The sequence below is a fragment of the Ornithorhynchus anatinus genome, chromosome 3 (genome assembly GCF_004115215.2).
Source record: "Ornithorhynchus anatinus isolate Pmale09 chromosome 3, mOrnAna1.pri.v4, whole genome shotgun sequence".
In the NCBI taxonomy this organism is placed as follows: domain Eukaryota; kingdom Metazoa; phylum Chordata; class Mammalia; order Monotremata; family Ornithorhynchidae; genus Ornithorhynchus; species Ornithorhynchus anatinus.
In genome coordinates, this window is record NC_041730.1 from 21833851 (window position 1) to 21854901 (window position 21051).

Below are 21051 nucleotides of genomic sequence, written 5' to 3' on the forward strand. Positions count from 1 at the left end.
AAACACAATGCTTTGGAGCAAATTTGTAAAGCTGAATGTGTCTCTGACAGTTTTTCATTTTAAAACTACCTTGGGAAAGTGCCTTGGCATGTCACTGTGTAGTAGCTGTCAACCAAAAAAATGTTTATTTTGTTTCATTTATGTAAAAGCCAGAAAGCGAGACTGAAGCTTGTCTAATCATGTTCCTTCCTAAACTGTTAGCATGGGAGGTTGCAAAACTAGCAGGAATCCGATTTTAATTTCCAAACTGAGGTAGTATTTCTGTTTGCTAGGATTTTTGAAGCATTTAGATGTGTTGGTTTTTTTTCTCCTCCTCCCTATCCTAAATCGAAGTTGCTGTTTAATCACTTTCTTGATCGTGAGCCTGTCTGAACTCATCCTACCCCCAGTTGCGGTCCAAGCAGGGCCTGTGCCAGAAATAGCTGTGACCGTTCTGTGGTTTGTCCCTCGTTAGGTGATGCAAATGAAGCTTCACATTGTGGCACTGATTGCCCAGAAAGGAAACTTTTCGAAAACCTCAGCTCAGGTTGTACTGGATGGCCTTGTGGACAAGATTGGCGATGTGAAATGTGGGACCAATGCCAAAGAAGCCCTGACGGCTATAGCCGAGGCCTGCGTGCTGCCGTGGACGGCTGAACAGGTTGGTGACTCGGGGACCTTACTGATCTGTCTTGAGGGGAGGCAGGAGTTCGATGGGTTCTTTTCATCTAATACCCAACTGTGGCCTGTTTATGCTGTGTTCTGGTCAGGACTGAATCGTATTTGGAAGATTTTTCCTAAAGGGCAGTAAGGCAAGGATTTAGAGGATCCTGGGAGAACTACTCGTCTTCCCTTCCTCTCTTCCCCCCACCCCACCCCCAATAAATAAGCAAAATGCCGAAACATAGGGATTTCTAAACCCTTTTAAAAAGCTCTCATTTTGAGAAGCAGCATGGTCCTAGAGGAGAGACCACGAGTGTCAGAGTCGGAGATCTCTATCCTAATCCCGACTCCGCTACTTGCCTGGTCTAGACAAGTTTCTGTGACTAAGTTTTCTCATCTGTAAAAGGGGGAGCAAATACCTGTTCTCCATCTCTCTTAGACTGCAAGTCTTGTGTGGGGCAGAGAAACTGTAATAATAATAATAATGTTGGTATTTGTTAAGCGCTTACTATGTGCAGAGCACTGTTCTAAGCCCTGGGGTATACAGGGTAATCAGGTTGTCTCACATGAGGCTCACAGTCTTAATCCTCATTTTACAGATGAGGTCACTGAGGCACAGAGAAGTGAAATGACTTGCCCACAGTCACACAGCTGACAAGTGGCAGAGTCGGGATTCGAACCCATGATTCGAAATGTGTCCAGTATGCTTCTATTATATCTATCCCAGCACTTGGTACAGTGCGTGACATATGTAAATGGTTAACAAATATTATTATTATTATGACCATTATCTTTTTATGCAGGAATTATCTCTTTAAATCAGGTAAATTGGGAGTGGATAAATTTTTTTTTTGCAGTAGAGCAAAGGCAGTTTGTTATTTGTAATCTCCTTTTTTGTCTACTACATCACTGCTTCTTGTCTAGTTGTTTTTTTGATACCTGAATGGGAGAAAAAAATTAAAGGATCGCGTTAATCTGTTCCAGGTTATGTCTATGGCGTTTTCACAGAAGAATCCCAAGAATCAATCAGAAACCCTGAACTGGCTATCAAATGCAATTAAAGAATTTGGCTTTTCTGGGTAAGTCTCAGGAGAGGAATGAAATAGAAGAGAATTTCAAATTCCGCCCCCGCAACAGGTGAACTTGGCGCAAGAGGTTTTGCTCTTAGGGTTGGCGAGAAGCTGAGAGGGGATAGAATTTGCTTTTTGGAAAAATTCATCCTTCATATTGCCACGTAAGCTGACAATTTTGTGGCATCAGTGTAGCAGACAACTTGTTGCTTGTTGCTCTGGTATCGATCAGTGGTGTTTATTGAGTGCTTACTCTGTGGAGAGCACTGAACTAAGCGCTTGGGAAAATATAATATAACAGAATTAGCGGTCCTCTTCCCTGCCCAATACGAGCTCACAGGGTAGAGATAAATTTGGCATCCTCGTATCTTTTTTCTAATAAGGTGTCGTTTCAGGTTTTTCTTCTGATACCTACGTCAGGTCTGCTCCGAGCAAATAGCCGTTTCTCCCCGTATCCACCGACTGTGGTCACTTTCGACGTTTTTGAGGTTTTGACGCTTCTCAGATGATTGAAGTGTTCTTTCCGTTCTCTTTCAGATTGAACGTCAAAGCGTTCATCAGCAACGTGAAGACAGCTCTCGCGGCCACAAATCCAGTGAGTACATTTCAGCAAACGGAAACATTGCCGTTGATTCTCTTTGATCCCTAATTTGTTCTGAAAAGTCCCTTCTCTCCTGTCTGTCAGGCTGTAAGGACTTCTGCCATCACCCTTCTTGGGGTTATGTACCTGTATGTGGGCCCTTCTCTGCGCATGTTCTTTGAGGATGAGAAACCAGCCCTCCTATCCCAGATTGACGCGGAGTTTGAAAAGGTAAGAATTCCGCAAGCCGTGGTTCCCTCTTCTCGGGATTCCTTTTTTCAGAGCACAGAGTCTGGCTTTACCGACTTTGGTGGTAGGTGCCCTAACTGGGCCTGCTGATTGCCCGACGTGCTGAACGGTGAGCCACGTCTGAAGAGTCGTAGATGGGTAGATGAGTCTTAGGGAAGCAGCGTGGCTCAGTGGAAAGAACCTGGGCTTGGGAGTCAGAGGTCAGAGGTTCGAATCCTGGCTCCGCCACTTGGCAGCTGTGTGACTGTGGGCGAGTCACTTCACTTCTCTGTGCCTCAGTTACCTCATCTGTAAAATGGGGATGAAGAGTGTGAGCCTCACGTGGGATAACCTGTGCGCTGGGAACAGTGTGCTGCACATAGTCAGTGCTTAAAAAATATCAACATTATTATTATTATGAGTAATATTCTGATTTAAAGACAGCCATGTGACGACCCGTAGTTATGTAACCACGCCAGTAGTTGGTAGCTGATTGGTCTCACTTGACTGGGAAATGGAATTTCAGCTGCGGGCTGAAAACACTTCAGCAGCAGACAACCCTGCGGGGAAGAGTCAAACACCCGATTTCCACTGTTAAACAGCGGTCCCCTGAAATGGGGGTTTTCATTTGTGATCTCTGTCTATAGATGCAAGGACAGACCCCACCTGCTCCAACCCGAGGAACTTCGAAGCACAGTGCCGGCGGTGGGAATGAGGGTGATGAAGGAGATGAACCAGAAGAAGGAGGCTGCGATGTTGTAGATTTGTTGCCAAGGACAGAGATCAGGTGGGTTGGAATTTGAGAACAAAGGTTTATTTGACCAGTGGCGCTGAACTCTCAATAGCGTCTGTGTTCTCTTCCCTGCTTTTTTCCTCAGAGAACTCTGGCTGCATTGTTATCCTTTTGGCGGAAGAGGGCTGAACTCAAGCTCTGTTTCTGTCTTTCAGTGACAAAATCACCTCAGAACTGGTGTCCAAAATTGGGGACAAGAATTGGAAGATCCGAAAGGAAGGCTTGGATGAGGTGACAAGCATCATAAATGAAGCCAAGTTCATCCAGCCTAATATCGGGGAACTTGCAACTGCATTAAAAGGTCGTCTTAATGACTCCAATAAAATTTTGGTATGTGGTGAACACTTGGCATTACAATGCCCTCTTGTTTCTTGTTGTTTAGGTGGAATGAATGGACATTTGACTGTTGGGTTTTTTTTTTTACCTCCAAGCAGTTAGCTTTAAAAGTATTCAGTTGCCTAATTTTGAATAGTAATGCAGTGTAATTACTGAGCTATGAGACGTGGCGGGGGGAACCCATCAAATCAACTTATTCTGTCTGGATGTGAACAGGTGAGTAAAATTATAGAGGGAGCAGCCATTGCTTAAAAATTTATTCCCAGATGCAGGGCTATAGCTAAAAGACCAGACAAAAAAAATACTTACTGAAAACAGCTCAAGGAGTGTGACAGGGAGGGGAGGTGAACAGAGAGAGGCCACTTCACTTCATCATATCATCCGTTCTTCCTTCCCATCTCTCACTTTTCTTGTAGTGTTTTTGCTCTGCTACTTTTATCTTCCCTTTGTTCCCTATTTTATCTGTCACTCTGCCTCCTCCAAATGCAGATGGCCATGTCTGTCGCAGCTGAAGATTTAATGAATGAGTGTGGAAACATGACTTGGTTGTGTATGTGCATGAATGCTTTTTCCTCTTCTTCTGTTCCCCGTCCAAGAATGTATCTAGTGCTCTGCAAATGCTCAGTTACCCAGTAAGCCCTCAATAAATACGATGGAGTGAATGAATGAGTTGGGATCATAGGATGAAAACCACTAAGGAAGCCAGCACTAGCCAACCTTTTCATAGATACATATTTTTATATGTCAGGGCAAAGTTTTCGGTTACCCAGGCAAGTAGGCCCAGAGGATCTTTCCATATCTGGGTTCCTCATGTCCTCCTGTTTGCGTATCCTCACCGTTTGTGTCTGATTCTGGCTATGGGAAGCACATCCTTCTGCCCCAGCTTGTAGAGGGTTAGGAACACCTCTCAACCAAGGGTTTGGAAATAAATGGTTTGTTTCTTCCATCCAGGTGCAGCAGACATTGAGCATCCTCCAACAGCTGGCCGTAGCCATGGGCCCAAACATTAAGCAACATGTGAAGAGCTTGGGCATCCCTATCCTAACCGTCCTTGGGGACAGCAAGGTAAGATCGTGTCCTCCGCAGTTGTCTGAGCAGCCCAGGCTTGTCATGGGAACAATTCTCAGTTGAGAGCACCTGTGAAACGGTGTCAGTGTTGGTGTGGAATTAAAAACAATTTGAGCACCGTAATACCTATTAGCTGAATAAGAGTAACGTTGCCAAACCACCACACCCCTACATAACGATACTTGTATAGCTGTGGCAATTATCGCTGGTATTTCTTGAGCACTTAAGATGTGCAGAGCACTGGACTAAAGTGCCGGGGAGAGTACAGTACAACACAGTAGGTGGACCCTGCCCACAACAACCTTACAGTCTAGAGGGGGAGACGGACATTAATATAAATAATCGATGGATGTGTAAGTGCTGTGGGGTTGAGGGAGGGATGAATAAAGGGTGGAAGTCCAAGGACAGAGGTGATGCAGAAATAACCGCGAGACGTGGAAATGACAGTCGGGGAAGGCCTCGTGGAGGAGATGTGGCTTTGGAGTTGGGGAGAATGATGAAAGTTGAGGTTGGCAGCGAGAAAGATGAGAGCCAGTTCAAGTGAGTAGGTTGGCATTAGAGGAGTCAGGGGTGGAGGCTGGCTTGTAGTAGGAAATCCAATATTTTACTAATAGGATTCTACTGAAAGGATCTCAAAATAGATCCAAACTGGAAGCTAAAATAGCTAAACAAGCCTCTTATAATTCTTTAGTAAATGGGAATTAAAGGCCCGAAAACGTCCTATCCTGAAATCGGACAGTCTTCTCTGTCTCTGAAATGCTAGTAATGCGTGGCTCAGTGGAAAGAGCCTGGGCTTCGGAGTCAGAGGTCATGAGTTCGACTCCCGGTTCTGCCACTTGTCAGCTTTGTGACTGTGGGCAAGTCACTTCACTTCTCTGGGCCTCAGTTCCCTCATCTGTAAAATGGGGATTAACTGTGAGCCTCACGTGGGACAACCTGATTCCCCTGTATCTCCCCCAGTGCTTAGAACAGTGCTCTGCACAGAGTAAGCGCTTAACAAATATCAACATTATTAGTAATGCCACACAAAATGTAGAAACAGTGCCTGTCCCTTCTAACATTCTCATTCTTCCTGGAAAAGGGGAGACATATATGTATGTGTGTGTATATATATATATATATATAATGCCGGGTGAATCATTCTTCCTTAAAGAGCCCCAATGTGGGGGACAAAAGACAGAAACCCATCCCCACTTGGTTTTAGGCCCCAAGTACTTTCTCTTTGTACTGGAAAAATTGTAATCCCGGACTTTGAAAAGTTGACACTGGATGACTGTCTTATTAGGGTAAATCCCATAATAGAGTTCTCATGATCTCTTCTATATCCTTGCTTGGATTATACCAGTTTTCATTTTCATTTTCCACTAACCCTGTTTCTTATCCCCAGGAATCGCAGGATTACTCCACTTCTTAACAAAAAACTAGGCTGAATGCTCTTAATGAGGCTTACGGCCATGTGGTACCCGGTTTATTTTTCTGTAAGCTTTGGTGGCTCGATTGGCAACTTTCAGAATTCCAAAAAGTATTAAATGTACAGTATTGTTACAGTTGCCTTGTACTTTTTAGTATGAAGTTTTCCTTCTAACTCAAAGGTCTTACTACTAATACTAAAAATAGTAATTGTGGTCTGTAGGGTTTTTTATGGTATTTAAGCATTTACTATATGCTGGTCACACTGTACTGAGTGCTGGGGTAGATACAAGCTTATCAGGTTGGACCCAGTCCCATCTGAGGTTCACAGAGAAGTGACTTGCCCAAGGACACACAGCAGACAAGTGGCAGAACTGGGATTAGAATCCAGGTCAGAAGGGATAGAGCCGGGCCCATGCTCTATCCACTAGACCACACTGCTTCTCATTTGTTAAGCATTTACACTGTGCCAAACACTGTGCGCTGGTATAGATACAAGATAATCAATTCCCACATGGGGCTCACAGTCTAAGTTGAAGGGAGAAGAGATGTTGAATCCCCATTTTGCATGAGGGAACTGAGGCAATGAGAAGTTAGGTGATTTCCCCAAGTCACACAGCAGGTTTGCGGCAGAGCCAGGATTAGAACCCAGGTTCCCTGACTCCCAGGCTAGTGCTCTTTGATTAGCAAATTGTGTCCCCATTTATGTGGATGAGGGAAATGAAGAGATGGGAAAATTTGGCATATCTGATTTTTATATTTCTTCCTCTCTCTACATATATATGCTCACACATAAATATATTTATTTATATGCCTCTTTATTCATATTAATGATCTCTTTCTTTTCTCTGTCACATTGTTTAAGCCTTCACATACCAGAGTGATTATCTGGACAGGGCACACGTTTGGAGTATAGGTTAGAGAGACCCTTGTGAATATCCTTTCTCATGAGATCTCAAACATTCTCGCCCTCCCTGATGTACGGATGAAGACTTGTAGGCTTTTCTAATTGATGTTATTCTCCCTTCAGAATAACGTTCGAGCTGCTGCCCTGGCAACTGTGAATGCCTGGGCAGAACAGACTGGCATGAAGGAGTGGCTGGAGGGAGAAGATTTGTCAGAGGAACTCAAAAAAGAAAACCCTTTCCTACGGCAAGAGGTTCGTATTGTTATGAACAAGCCGTTTCCTCGTGCCCTTTGGCCCCTCTCGTCCTCACGGTGGGGTCTCCGGTCAAAAGTGACGGAGCAGCCGCAGTCTGGAGACCTCCGGACCGCGAATATGGGCTAAAGATCTGAATACGGTGATAGTCGTCTGCGCCAGGCCCCTTCGGCTCTCGTTCTTGCCGGCTGCTCCCTGGCGTGCAGTGGGTGAGTAGGCAGGCCAGAGCGCAGCCGTTGTGAAGTGACTGTTGCAAAGATGTTCTTCAGTCCCTGTGGGCCAAAGTAACCCCAGCCTCGTGCTGCCAGATCCTGGCTAGTGTTTGCCTTATTGACCATTACGATCTTCACCACCCACGTTGGCTATTTTTCAGGATTTCTTCTGGGCCCGTCTGCCTCACGGCATGCCTTATCAGGCTCTTGGGTGAGGAACTTTGACCCTCCCGCCCTCTCACTCCGACTCCCAGCCCCCTGAGAGCCTTAAATGAAAAAGCAGGGAATGTGTAGTTTGGATCCAGCCGGACCAAACCCCCTACAGGTTCTGTCCTGTGCCCCCTCACCCCCAATTACAGAGCCAGAACTGGAAGCCGGATATCTTTGTTCTTTCCACCCAACGGACAGCAGGCTGCCGAAATAGTTTGGGGTGGCAGGTGTATGGATTAAAAGATACTTCCAGGATTAAGGGTTAAGGGCCGCGTATTGCCCGCAGGTCAGATCTAAGCCACGCTTTCTGGAAACCCACCTCGAATAACCTCGGCATCAAAAACAGGAGGGGCCCTCATCTTAGACATGGACATGAACAACCGGAAGGTACACCAGCCGGAGAAGGTGAAGGACCCGTAAAGCAGGAGGAAGACAGAGGACAGGGCTGAGGGAGGTGTAGAAGACTGGAGAATAACTGTCATGAGAGAAGGGGCGGGGGTAGGCAGAGAAAACATGATCAGAACAGATAAAATTAAAAACACAAAATCCCATAAATGTTTGCACCTCACTTTGTAGTTTTTTTCGAAGGCCACCACCTCTCTTTGAGAGGCTCAAGATCTAGCAAATCCTGACTTTTTTAAAGTCCTTTTTTAACAGATGTAATTTGAAAAAAGGCTTAATATCAGTTTAAAAAAAAAAATAGGACCTGGTTTTGACATTAAATAGCCATCAAGGGGGTTAGTCTTCAGTAAATTAAACTGGTAGATGTGCATTAAAGTAAGGGCAACAGCTGTCGCCTACCTCATTAAATGTGGTACAGTCTTTGAGCTTTTCGCAAACCGACAGCCTGATCGACTATTGGAAGACTTTCCATGTGAAGCGGAGTGCCGTGATGGAGACCGACCACTTGTTAATCCAATTATTCGAACCATCTACCGCTCGGAGTACGTGATACCTCTCTTGTCTCACTTGGCAGCTTCTGGGGTGGCTGGCTGAGAAGCTCCCTAATCTCCGTTCCGCTCCCACGGACCTCACCCTCTGCGTTCCTCATCTGTACTCGTGCCTGGAAGATCGAAATGGAGATGTGCGAAAGAAAGCCCAGGATGCCCTGCCTTTCTTCATGATGCACCTTGGCTATGAAAAGATGGCCAAAGCGACTGGGAAACTGAAGGTACTTTTTTTGAGTTGGAACCCAGTGTAATCACGCAGGAGGGTTCGAACGTCTTGCCTGCTGATAATGGTGGTATTTGTTAAACGCTTTTCTGTCACTCTCCTAAGCACTGGGGGTAACACAGTCTCTGCCCCTCATTGGCCTCGCGGTCCAAAAAGGAGAACAGGGAGTGAATCCCCATTTTACGGATGAGGGAACTGAAGCTGACTCCAGGAATGTAAAATGGAGAAGCAGCATGGCTTAGTGAGTAGAGCACGGGCTTGGGAATCAGGAGGATCTGGGTTCTAATGCCGGCTCTGTCACTTGTCTGCTGTGACACCTTGGGCAAGTCACTTAACTTCTCTGTGTCTCAGTTCCCTCATGTGTAAAACAGGGATTTAAGACTGCGAGCCCCATGTGGGACATGGATTGCGTCCAACCTGATTAGCTTGTGTCTACCCCAGTGCTGCTTAGAGTGCCTGGTAGAAAGTAAGTGCTTATCAAATACCGTTTAAAAAAACAAAAAAAAAAAACCCACTTCTGATCCTCCAAGAGGATACCTGATCCGGTGTGATTTAGTGTCCTTCCTTGCAATTCATTCCCTGCCTGGAAGCCGTTTTAAAGATTCTGCCAACTATTCAATAACGAGCAGATCAGGGAAACCCCGAGGTAGGATGTTCCGTGTAATACATCTCTCACCTGTGTGTATTTTGTCTAGCCAACTTCCAAGGACCAGGTAGTGACGATGCTAGAGAAAGCCAAAGCAAATATGCCAGCCAAACCTGCTGCTCCAGCTAAGACGTCGTCCAAACCTACGGGAGGAACGGCTCCAGTTAAATTCCAGCCTGCATCAGGTAATATTAACTGGAAAGGGTGAACGGGAGGAGAAGAAATTGCTCCGGAGAACTTGCCTGCTGTTCTAAATGAAAGCTTGGATACATTGGGTTCGCTTTTGTCCTTTACCTAAGTAGAATTCTAGGGCTAGAAAGCCTTTGAGAGGTTAATATAGCATGTGTGCGTGAGCATGTGCACCCCCTCCCTCCCGCCCACACCTACACCCACCCCACCTTTAGTAGGGCAGAGATTCTTAGAATCTTAGAACATTAGAGGATAAAGGGCCAGCCTCCCATCTCTAAGCGGGTAAAGAGTAAACCATCCAGGACCAGTGGTTGGACCTTCAAGAATGGTGTATGTATTTAGGTTAAACTTACAGAAGAAGGAGTAGAAATATAAGCAGTGTTCAGTAGTGCACCTGTGAACTTCCGAACCTCCAGGTTTCTCTCCATCTCCTTTTCCCCCGTTGGGATGTGATTGTACCTCTGTGTAAAATATCTGCACTCTCTTGTTTCCAAAGCACCCGTTGAAGATTATGTGTCCAGCACAGTGGAGTCCAAGCCTGACCCCAAAAAGGCCAAAGTAGGAGGGATTGCCTCTAAAGCAAAGGTACAGAGATGATTTCCACTTCGGGGTGGTGGGGTGGCTTTGGACATCTGGGATCTAGGCCAATGGAAATTGATTTGGGCCCTTCTCGTTTAGTTGTGTGATAAGGTCTGATGAACTTCTTTTAGAAACCTTTAATGTGTAGTGGGTTTAGGGATTCATGTCAATTACGATGGTGATTGGGGCCACCTTTTAGTTACATTCATAGCTTTTAGGTATATTTAGTTATATATATTATATATATATTTATATATATACACACAGAATGAATGAGAGCTTGAGTGAACCAAAGATGCCACTGAAATTGATCCTGTTTTCTAGTTTGATATTTCAGGTGTTCCCATTTAGTACCTCAGTTGTATTTATGGAGCGCTTACTCCTTGGAAAGTACAGTTCAGCAATACAGTCCCTCCCCACACAGGGCTTATACTCTAGAAGTTTGATGATTTTTTTTTTTTTAACATACCAAGGGGTGCCTCTGACACACTGCCCCCTCAAGATCCGGCTATTTTTGGTTAGAGAAAAATGGGATTGGCCTCCTTGAAACTTGACACTTAAAATTCCCCAAACTGGGAAATGTTCTCCCCACACCAAGGAAATGGCCTCTAACCTAATGCTATTGTGGCTAAATAATGGTTCCTATGATGTGCATCACCTACCCTAAACAAAGAGACTTAAGGATACGTTATCGTTATTATTATTGTACTATGTGGCAAGCATTGGGGTATATACAAGATATGCAGCTTAGAGTCCCTGTCCCACGGGGGCTCACAGCATCTTTGAGGCATAAGGCACCCTCCACCGGGGATCTTAAAAGTCCATTTCAGGTTCCTGAATTTGGTCCAGTTGAAGTCCATATATAAACCGTGTATCAAGGTTCGACACGGAGACGCTTCCGTAAATTAGGTACTGTTGTCTTAGAAGACATCGCTGCCGATGGTGAGCCGGCATCCGTGAGCCGGACGTGTATCGGTGTACCGAGAGGAGAAACCAAGGACAGCAAAGTCCAAGGATAAAGTTCCCCATTTCTGGCTGCACACATTTGTGATGAGTAGTGTTCGGGCTCAAGGGTCTGATATGCCCTTCCCCCCACAGCCAGACACCTACTTGTGTTGTTTTTTGCGGTAGAAGCAATGGTTTGCATTACTAAACCACTAGCAGTGCCTCACCTCTTCCCTGTGCTCTTCAAGCACGTGTTGCGAGAACGCTCGCAGGCAGACGAATGCACTCTGCGGCCGCAGAACAGGAAGTCTGAGGCTTGAGCGTCAGCAGCGGGCAACCATGGGGTCCTCCCTCATCCTATAGTAAGCTCTTGTTCGGGATGAAACTTAGTACGGGTCCCCTCTGTTTTTTCGGAACAAAAAAAGTTTAGCTGTCCATTGCACAACTAATCAGATCAAATATGCGGGCAAGGATGGTCGTTTCAGGGAGTGACACAGCAGCGGATTGAAGACAAAGGAGCAGTAGGGCAAGAAGTGGGATAAATTCAGTTCAAAGTTACAGAAATGCCTCTTAGTCATTCGATGAAAATTCTTACTCAGCCTAAAGGTTGACAGGTTTACATACCCTAAAAGCCATCTATCTATCTAGGTATACACTGGCCTTATCAGGCCAGCGCGAGTTGGAGCAGGGGGTGAGTCTCGGGTTCCTCTGGCTCAGAATCCCACGGCCACAACTTCCCCAACAGTGTAAAAGTCATCCTATCGTCGCCCTTCCAGGATTGGAGCAGAATCTGAAGGGAAGCTTCCCTATCAGCCTGCAAGCCTCTGGGCTAATAAGGGAGAAGTAGTTGGTAGCTCGAGCTTCATTCAGCCACTTTTGTTAGTTTCTCATCCTTCTCAACTTCCACGATTCTCTAACGTACTGGAACAGGTGGAGCATTATTTTCTCTCTCCTTTCAAAATTTTGTTCTCAAGTCTTCCAAGTCTTATTTAGTTGGAAGATCTTTTGAGACTGACACACATTCATTCTTTCAGTCGTATTTATTTAGAGCGCTTACTGTGTGCGCAGAGGGTTGTACTAAGTGCTTGGAAAGTACAGTGTTAAGGCTATAAAAAAAAAATCCTCTTCTAGCTAGTGGTAACAGTGAAGTATCCTCCATTCAGGGAAGCCCAGTGTGACAGGAGACTCTAACATGCCTGAATTAAAATCAGGGCACTGTAGAGGATCTGGGTTCAATCTTTCCGGGGCCAGGGGTGGCGGATCAGCCCGAGTGGGGCTAGCACAGCTCCAGGCTAATGATTCTATCTGGACGAATACTGTTCCCTGAAACTCAAGTTGATTCATTCCTTTCAAAATAGGTGGACTTAATTGAGGGATGTAAATCAGTCCACGAGGGGCATTTGAGTGCTTTTGAGCAGAGCACTGTACTAAGCGCTTAGCACTTAGACATCCAGATTCATGACATGAGCTGCACTGATTTGGAGCCTCTACTGTATTTAGATTTAAGTGCAATGGGAATTTTGATTTCAAGTAGGAAACTAATAGTTCCAAAATGCTCCCTGGTGCCATGTCAAAATCTGGTAGGGATTGTGCTGAAATAGAAGCGGACCTAAAAGTCATAAGATGGAGAAAAGCTTTATCACCTGAAAAGTGTGAAACCTGCTTCATTAATATATACCCTTGGAAGTGATTTTTATCAAGTATATACTATATGCCAAGCACTGTTAATAATAATGATAATTGTACCAAGTGCCTACTCTGTGCCCAGCACTCTTTTAAGCACTGGGTTAGAACCACATTCGGGCTCACAGTCCAAGAGGGACGAAGTAGAATTTAATCTCCATTTTGCAGAAGAGGAAACAAACACAGAGTAGTTAAGTAGCTTAGGTCAAACAACAGACAAGTAACGGAACCAGGATTAGAACCCATGTCCTCTGAATGCGAGGCCCGTGTTCTTCCCGCTAGGCCACGCTGCTTCTCTAGTGGATGAGGATGACATTTAGAGACGCAGGTAGTAAGACTGTTTAACCAACCAGAATATTCTGTGGTCTGCTGCAGTAGCCTATGCTAGTAACAGTTTTCTAGCTGTCATTCATGCCTTTCCAAAAGCAAACCAATCTAGTAAATATGGAGGAATGAGACTTAGAAATACTGGTGTGACGTTCTTGTCCTTAGAAAAGCCCATTGTTTCACAGTGGACTTCCATGCTGCCAGTGACGTACCTGAAGATGTGACTTTGCTACTGGAAATGCATGGTTTCTACTCTTGCCATGCAGTGCCGAAAGGCAAAATGGGCTCGGATGAGAATAAGGAGTGGGACTGAGACATTGTAAAGGTCCTGGCCATTCTGAGAAGACCAGGCGTGTCTTTGGCGATGGTCACAGGGGCAAGGTGGGGGAAGGGGAAAGAAGCAAAGCAGTGCAGGCTGAGGTGGTGAGACTCCACCTCAGTCTGCATCCCGGGGCTAAAACTCACCTCCTCCAAGAGGCCTTCCCAGACTGAGCTCCCCTTCTCTCTCTACTCCCTCTACTGCCCCCCTTCACCTCCCCGCAGCTTAACCCTCTTTTCCCCCCATCTCCCTCTGCTCCTCCCCCTCTCCCTTCCCATCCCCTCAGCACTGTACTCGTCTGCTCAACTGTATATTTTCATTACCCTATTTATTTTGTTAATGAAATGTACATCGCCTCGATTCTATTTAGTTGCCATTGTTTTTACGAAATGTTCTTCCCCTTGACTATTGCCATCGTTCTCGTCTGTCCGTCTCCCCCGATAAGACCGTAAGCCCATCAAACGGCAGGGACTGTCTCTATCTGTTGCCGACTTGTTCATTCTAAGCGCTTAGTACAGTGCTCTGCACATAGTAAGCGCTCAATAAATACTATTGAATGAATGAATGAATGAGGAAAGCTCCCCCCAGCCTAGGGTCCTCTGACCTGCAAGTTCCTTCTGTCTACCAACTCTGTTATATTGTACCTTCCCAAGTGCTTAGGACAGTGTTCTACACAGAGTAGGTCCTCAGTAAGTGCAATTGATTGATCCTCAGGCCGGAGGTTGCGTCTTGCCAGCCGTAGGAGAAGTGGGAGCGCCAGCCAGTCGCCCAGCCGGAGCCACGTTAGCTTGCAGCAGGACCTGATGGCGGTTCTGTTGGCTGGCAGGCAACTTGGCCCACTGCTGCCGGGCCCCACATTGTGACCTCAGACGGATTGGCACCACCTCAGCGCCGCATCTCCTCCTTGCACATGGGCCTGGGGTTGGGCAGCCCTACCCCCGCACTGCCATGAAGGCGGAAAAAATAAAAAAACTGAAAAAAATGAAATAATTCCAACCGGAACGGGAGCGCCGGCACTTGTTCTCTTACTGGTGCCCCATCCTCTAGGCTGTAAGCTCGTTGTGGACGGGGAATGTGTCTGTTTATTGTTGTATTGTACTTTCCCCAAATGCTTAGGAAAGTGCTCTGCGCATAGTAAGTGCTCAATAAGTATGAGTGAATGAATGAATTTTCCATACAGGATGAGAGCTGAGGATGGGAAGTGATATTTGTGGCTTTGAACACTGGTCAATACTTTGGCCCCTGATTGAGGTACAGTTTTTATGGCATTGATCGTTGATTTCCTCTCGTTTTCAGAGTGTACAGGGAAAAAAGGTGCCAAACAAAACCAGTCTGAAGGAGGATGAAGATAAATCTGGTCCTGTTTTCATTGTTGTTCCAAATGGGAAAGAGCAGAGGATGAAAGATGAAAAAGGATTGAAGGTGAGGCACAACCGCCCCCCTCCGCCCCAGCTTAGATGGCTCCATCCAGAGAATATCACACACTGCTTAAAATCAGTCCTGATGTTACATCTGGCATGAAATGAAATCTTTTTAGGTGAAGTAAGTCTACCACCCCCCCGCCATTCACACCACAGTCTGCTCCTAACACCCTTTCTGAACAATCAAAAAATGGATCTACCACTCCTGGATTCCAGGAGGTTGAGTTTGTTTCATCTTTAGAAATGCCTCGATTAAATGAATGAAATAGGGTTCTTCAGTCAAATGTTTCCGGTTCTTGAGTCAAAGGTTTTCCTCCACAGTCCTCTTGTTCAGGCCCTCTTGGGTATTTGCAAGTTCCCCTGGTTTTAGGTTAACGTTCGAGTCCCTAATAATGGGCCCAGAGGGGAAGCCAGTCTGGAAAATTTTCTAGGCCTCTGAAATGCCAATTGGCTCTCTTGATCCCTCTCTCATCCCTGTTCTCTGCCAGGTGCTGAAGTGGAATTTCACGACTCCCCGGGATGAGTATATTGAACAACTGAAGACTCAAATGTCCAGCTGTGTGGCGAAATGGTTACAAGATGAAATGTTCCATTCAGACTTCCAGCATCATAACAAAGCCTTGGCTGTCATGGTTGAGGTGAGTTTGGGTTTCGAGGAAGGCAGTTGATGGAAATGTGAATCCCATGAGGGACCAGGGACTGTGTCCAACCCGATTGTCTTGCATCTCCCCCAGCACTTAGAACAGTGCTTGACGCATAGTAAGCGCTTAGCGACCACCATTTTAAAAAATAAGCTTTTAAAAAATGTTTCATTCAGGAAGTATGTAGAGGGTGACCAGTTCTGAGATGGAAACTCCGCCATTGACTCCTCAAATCTGGAGGAGCAACAGCAACATAACACAGGCCTGGGAGACAGGGGACTTCAGTTCGAATCCCCGTTCTTCCACTGGCCACCTGTATGACGATGGGCAAGTCGCTTAACTTCTTTGGGACTCAGTTTCCTCATCTGTGAAAAGGGATTCAGTACCTGTTCTCCTCAGACGTGAGTTCCATGTTGGGCTAGCAGTCTTTCCAACCTGACCATCTTGTATCGAGCCCAGTGCTTAGTACAGTGCTTGGCACAAAGGAAGCGCTTTGCAAATACAGCTGATTACTATTGTCATTATGAATAAAGAATTTTCAGGCCTGACCGTGGTTGGAAAAATTCAGTAGAAATCTAAAGACTCTTTCAGTTTCAGGGGAAAAGTAATGCTTTCCCTTGTTATCCCCACTGAGGTGACAGTCTGAGCATAGAAGTAGACACAGAAGCTACCAGAAGGTAGAAGCGTATCGCTCCTGTTAATAACAAATAGCGTGTATTAGAAACCTGAAGCAGTGGAAGTTCAAGATCTACCTCCCTCAGCCTGAGCCTCGGTAGCATTAACCTGCGATTTTTCCAAAGGACGCTTGACATGTGTTTTCTTCTTCGGTTAAGCACCTGGAGATCGAGAAGGAGGGTGTCATCGGTTGCCTGGATCTTATTTTGAAGTGGCTTACTCTGCGATTCTTCGATACCAATACGAGTGTTCTGATGAAGGCCTTGGAATACCTAAAATTACTCTTTACCCTGCTGAGTGAGGAGGAATACCACCTTACGGAGAATGAGGCATCTTCGTTCATTCCCTATCTCATCCTCAAGGTAGAGTGCTCTCTCTGGGGTAGACAGCTGCTGGGACGCGGACCTGGCCCGAGTAGACTTCTTAGCGTGACCTCCTCTGCCGACGGCTGTGGAAGGAGAACTCCGCTCACGGTCAAATACCTCGCCTGTGTTCCTTCTTGATTAGGTCGGGGAACCGAAAGATGTCATCCGCCGGGATGTGCGGGCCATCCTGAACCGGATGTGTCTGGTCTACCCAGCCAGCAAAATGTTCCCCTTCATCATGGACGGAACCAAATCCAAGAATTCTAAGCAGCGAGCAGGTGGGGGTCAGGGTGTGACTGGAAGATGGGCACTGGGGAGGGTTTGGCGGGGGGGGAGAGTGGGAAGGGGAGGGGAAATCTGGATGATCACGGGTAGGGCGCCGAGATTCACACGGCAGCGTGGTCCACGTAAACTTTGTCCGAGGCGACTGTGAGGGTGATGAGTTGCACACTGGTGGAGCCAAAGCATCGGTCGATGTGGGCGCCGCTCAGTATCACCTTGGTGACAGAACCAGGTGCACAGGGGCCATCTGACTCTCAGTCATCCCGGGCTTCAAGGAGCACGCTCCCTACCTCTAGTTACTACATTTTCACCAGAAACCTTATTGCCGGGAAAGTATGGTGATGCCAGACCCAGGCTTTGGAGGTCACTCTACCTATGCTGTCGGTAACTTTCTCCCCTTCCCCCAGGAGTGAACGGCACTGTGATCTGAATCGAGTCCGTCCTTGTTTATATTCACGGCTGTCTCCCCTCTAGACTCCAAGCTCATTGTGAGCAGGGAGTGTATTTGTTATATTGTACTCTCCCAAGCGCTCCGCACGCAATACGCGCTCAATAAATGCGATCAACCGACTGACTTGGGGATTGCTCGAATCCACCGCAGTGCTTAGTACAGGGCCTGGCACGTAGTTTCGGCATTTAACAAACCCCATCGTTATCATTCTCATTGATCGTTGCTTATAGAACTTCCCCCGGGGACATTTCTCAGGCATTCCTTTCTGTTTCATTAGAATGTCTGGAAGAGCTCGGGTGCCTGGTCGAATCCTACGGCATGAACGTCTGCCAGCCGACCCCAGGGAAAGCCTTAAAGGAGATGGCCATTCACATCGGAGACCGTGATAACACCGTGCGCAATGCTGCACTCAATACCATTGTGACCGTCTACAACGTGCACGGGGACCAGGTGTTCAAGCTCATCGGAAACGTGAGTGAGCCCTTCCCTGGGAGAGCGGACCGGCACTGTCCCCGTTGGGTCTGAAACGGTCCCTCTGTTCCATTTCGTTACTGCGTCTCTCAAGTGGGATTTCTACCGTTCCGCTTTTGACCTAAAACTGAAGGAGTCTGGGGCTCGAGTTCCAGAGATGAAAATGTTAAACTTGATTTTTACCTGGGCTTCCCGGTTCAGCTACCTGCTCAAAAAAAGAAAGGCCAACTTTTCAGCTCTGAAACTTTACCGTGTTCTGAAGTTCAATGTGGCAAGAAGTTCTGAACTCTGTTAGATGATCCTTAAAGGCCTTGTGGGGTCAAAAAGGTTAAAGCTTGTAGTTAAAGCTCGGAGCACAAAGACGTGCATTTAATTTCCGTGGATCCCAGTTCCTCATTTTTAGGGATAGTAACGGTAAGCACCCTCCAAGCATATCTGCACCTCTCATCTTGCGGAACTTTAAAACACAAAAAGAGGCAGCACTTGGGACAGTACAATATAACAAATACATACCCTGCCCACAGTGAGCTTAGAGTCTAGATGGGGAGACAGCCATTAATATAAATAAGGAAGGACTCGACTCAGATCACAGTACCGTTCGGGAAACGTCACCAACAGCATAGGTACCAAAGTCACCAGAGGAAAGGGGATTACCGGGGTGATGACAATCTCTAATCTGTCCTTCACTTGCAGATCACAAGGTAACGTCATAAATCACCAGGAGTAGAGAGGGTATGACTTTCAGGTGTGGCCAATTCATATCACTCTCAGTGTGGAAATGTGAGGTTTTACCACTTTTAAAAAAGGGTATTCAAGTGCTTCCTACATGCCAGGCACTGTACCAAACGCTGGGCTAGATGTGAGCTAATTAGGTTGGACGCGGTCCGTGTCCCACCTGGAGTTTACAGTCTTAAAATCTCCATTTTACAGATGAGGTAACTGAGGCACAGAGAAGTCGAGGCGCTCGCCCAAGATCACACAGCAGACAGGTGGCGGAGCCGGGATTAGAACCCAGGTTCTCTGATCCCAGGCCCGTGCTCTTCCTCCTAGGCCAAGCTGTACTGTTGATTCCTGAAATTGAATCTGTGGTGTCTTTAGGCTTTGGGTGAAGAGAATTCAGCTTTGTCCTACTCTTGAAGTGGAAGGGGTTATGAAATCTAGTAGTAGTAATCTTGGTTACTATTTACTGAATGCCCATTTTGGGCCAAAGACAGTACCAAGGTCTGGGGTGCATGCAAAATAAGCAGCGTGGCTAGAGAAGCAGTATGGCTCAGTGGAAAGAGCACGGGCTTGGGAGTCAGAGGTCATGGATTCGAGTCCTGGCTCTGCCACTTGTCAGCTGTATGACTGTGGGCAAGTCACTTAACTTCTCGGTGCCTCAGTTCCCTCATCTGTAAAATGGGGATTAAAACTGTGAGCCCCACGTGGGACAACCTGATCACCCTGTATCTACTCCAGTGCTTAGAACAGTGCTCGGCACATAGTAAGCGCTTAAACGCCAACATTATTATTATTAAATCCAGACATAGTCCCTATCCCACAGTCTTGGAGAGGGAATTCAGACATTTAGACGAGAGAAATCAGTTTTAGGGAGGAGCACATAGAAAAGCCACATCAACAGCAAGGAGAACCGGAAGGTCAAATACGATCTCTCCTCTAGCTTTCTGAAAAGGACATGAGCATGCTTGAGGAGCGAATTAAGCGATCGGCAAAGAGACCCGCTGCTGCTCCGGTAAAACCGGTGGAGGAAAAACCTCAACGCACCCAAAGCACAAATTCCAATGCCAGTATGCTGCGCAAGGGCCCAGCTGAGGATATGTCCTCCAAACTCAAGTATGTAGCGGGAAATGACGGTCTCTGCGTTGTCTGTGTTCTGAAAGGGGGCTTGAGTTTTTGTGACCACTGTTGCGCGTGAAGAAAGTGAGGCGAAGTAACGACGTGTTTTGCGTCTTTTCCGTCTTTGTTGTCTTTTTGTCCTTGTCTCCAAAATCTCTTCTAAATGGTCTTGTGCCTTCTTTCACTGCTTCTCCGTGGACAGAATTATGTATCGCACTTATAGGATGTAAGTACTTACTGCTAACTGTTTTGAAAGTTGTTCTTTCTCTCTGACTTCCGAGTTGGCTTCATCCCTTCCGGAGGGTCATTGACTTAGAGCTGATAACCACGGGAGGCCGCCTGCAAATTTACAGGGCAAACGGCGCCTCACCCACAAGCATCCCTTCCCCGGATGTCGCAACTTCGGTGGCCGACGTGCCGGGCCGGCTCCTTTCCACGTGTCCGATTGGTCTTGGGGAAACTCGGACTCCGTCTTCGGACCGGCCAGTAGTTATTCGATCCTAAATTGGCCCCGTGAATGCTCAGATTCAGCTGTGCCATTGGGTGTGGAGGGGGTGGAGGGCATATAGCGAACTGATATTATCCCAGCAAAACGAGCGGTCTGGACCATCTTGCCTAAGGGTTTTAATGGAACGGGTCACCGACAGACCGTAAAGAAAGACACCAGGATTCCCAGGGACCGTTGAATAGAGCATTCTCATTGCCTCCCCAAGCCTGGGAGAAATAGTTTTTGAATCTCCTGCTGGGTATCGTGGAATTCAACAGAGGTGGCTCTGAATCTCGACCCCATTGAGGACAGTAATAAAAGTTTGCCAGATCGGGTCTGTCTTTAATGAACCGAAAGACATAACCGGTCACTGTCAGATGACTCCCGAAAGGCCAATGGATCGACACCTATTTTCTTCAAAAGCCCCAGAGCCGGTGAGACTTGAAGCGGGGTCAGACCAAAAAGTGGAGGGTGCTGAGTGAAATCTGAGAATTTTGGGGCAGCTGGTGGGAGTGACTTTTGCTGATGGGTAAAGGGACCCAGAGATGCAGTTTTAACCCCGTTTTGCTTCCCCTAGCCAAGCTCGCAATATGGGCGGGCACTCAGAAGCCGCACACACGGTGCCCCGTGAATTCCAGCTGGACCTAGATGAGATCGAGAACGACAACGGCACAGTCCGGTGCGAAATGCCCGCGCTCGTCCAGCACAAACTGGATGATATTTTTGAGCCCATCCTGATCCCTGAGCCCAAGTGAGTCGAACTTCTGTACTTCCAAGCAGCTGGCCTGGCCCATCGAGAGGAGTGTGTCCCAAGTGCCGTCCCTTGGGGGTTTCCTTGACGTAGCTGTGCTGG

At 46.7% G+C, this 21051-nt stretch overlaps 1 protein-coding gene and 1 non-coding gene across 7 annotated transcripts in view; both read left to right on the forward strand.

Moving 5' to 3' along the window:
- The window catches only part of CKAP5 (cytoskeleton associated protein 5), a 76598-nt gene that overhangs the window by 46768 nt on the left and 8779 nt on the right, over positions 1–21051 (forward strand). For 5 of the 6 annotated variants that reach the window (XM_029059479.2, XM_039911419.1, XM_029059480.2 and 2 more), the window contains 19 exons: positions 455–640; positions 1627–1721; positions 2250–2307; positions 2398–2523; positions 3168–3307; positions 3469–3643; positions 4601–4714; positions 7158–7286; positions 8685–8879; positions 9577–9712; positions 10213–10301; positions 14866–14991; positions 15479–15628; positions 16465–16668; positions 16814–16949; positions 17682–17875; positions 19536–19708; positions 19914–19937; positions 20776–20949. In XM_029059479.2, the coding sequence (XP_028915312.1) occupies positions 455–640; positions 1627–1721; positions 2250–2307; positions 2398–2523; positions 3168–3307; positions 3469–3643; positions 4601–4714; positions 7158–7286; positions 8685–8879; positions 9577–9712; positions 10213–10301; positions 14866–14991; positions 15479–15628; positions 16465–16668; positions 16814–16949; positions 17682–17875; positions 19536–19708; positions 19914–19937; positions 20776–20949 (2624 nt within the window). The remainder of the gene's footprint in view (positions 1–454; positions 641–1626; positions 1722–2249; positions 2308–2397; positions 2524–3167; positions 3308–3468; positions 3644–4600; positions 4715–7157; positions 7287–8684; positions 8880–9576; positions 9713–10212; positions 10302–14865; positions 14992–15478; positions 15629–16464; positions 16669–16813; positions 16950–17681; positions 17876–19535; positions 19709–19913; positions 19938–20775; positions 20950–21051) is intronic. The other variant, XM_029059482.1, reaches the window with a different exon arrangement.
- On the forward strand, positions 17100–17210 carry LOC114810517. The gene has a single exon (XR_003758216.1). It is a non-coding gene; the product is annotated as a small nucleolar RNA SNORD67 (small nucleolar RNA).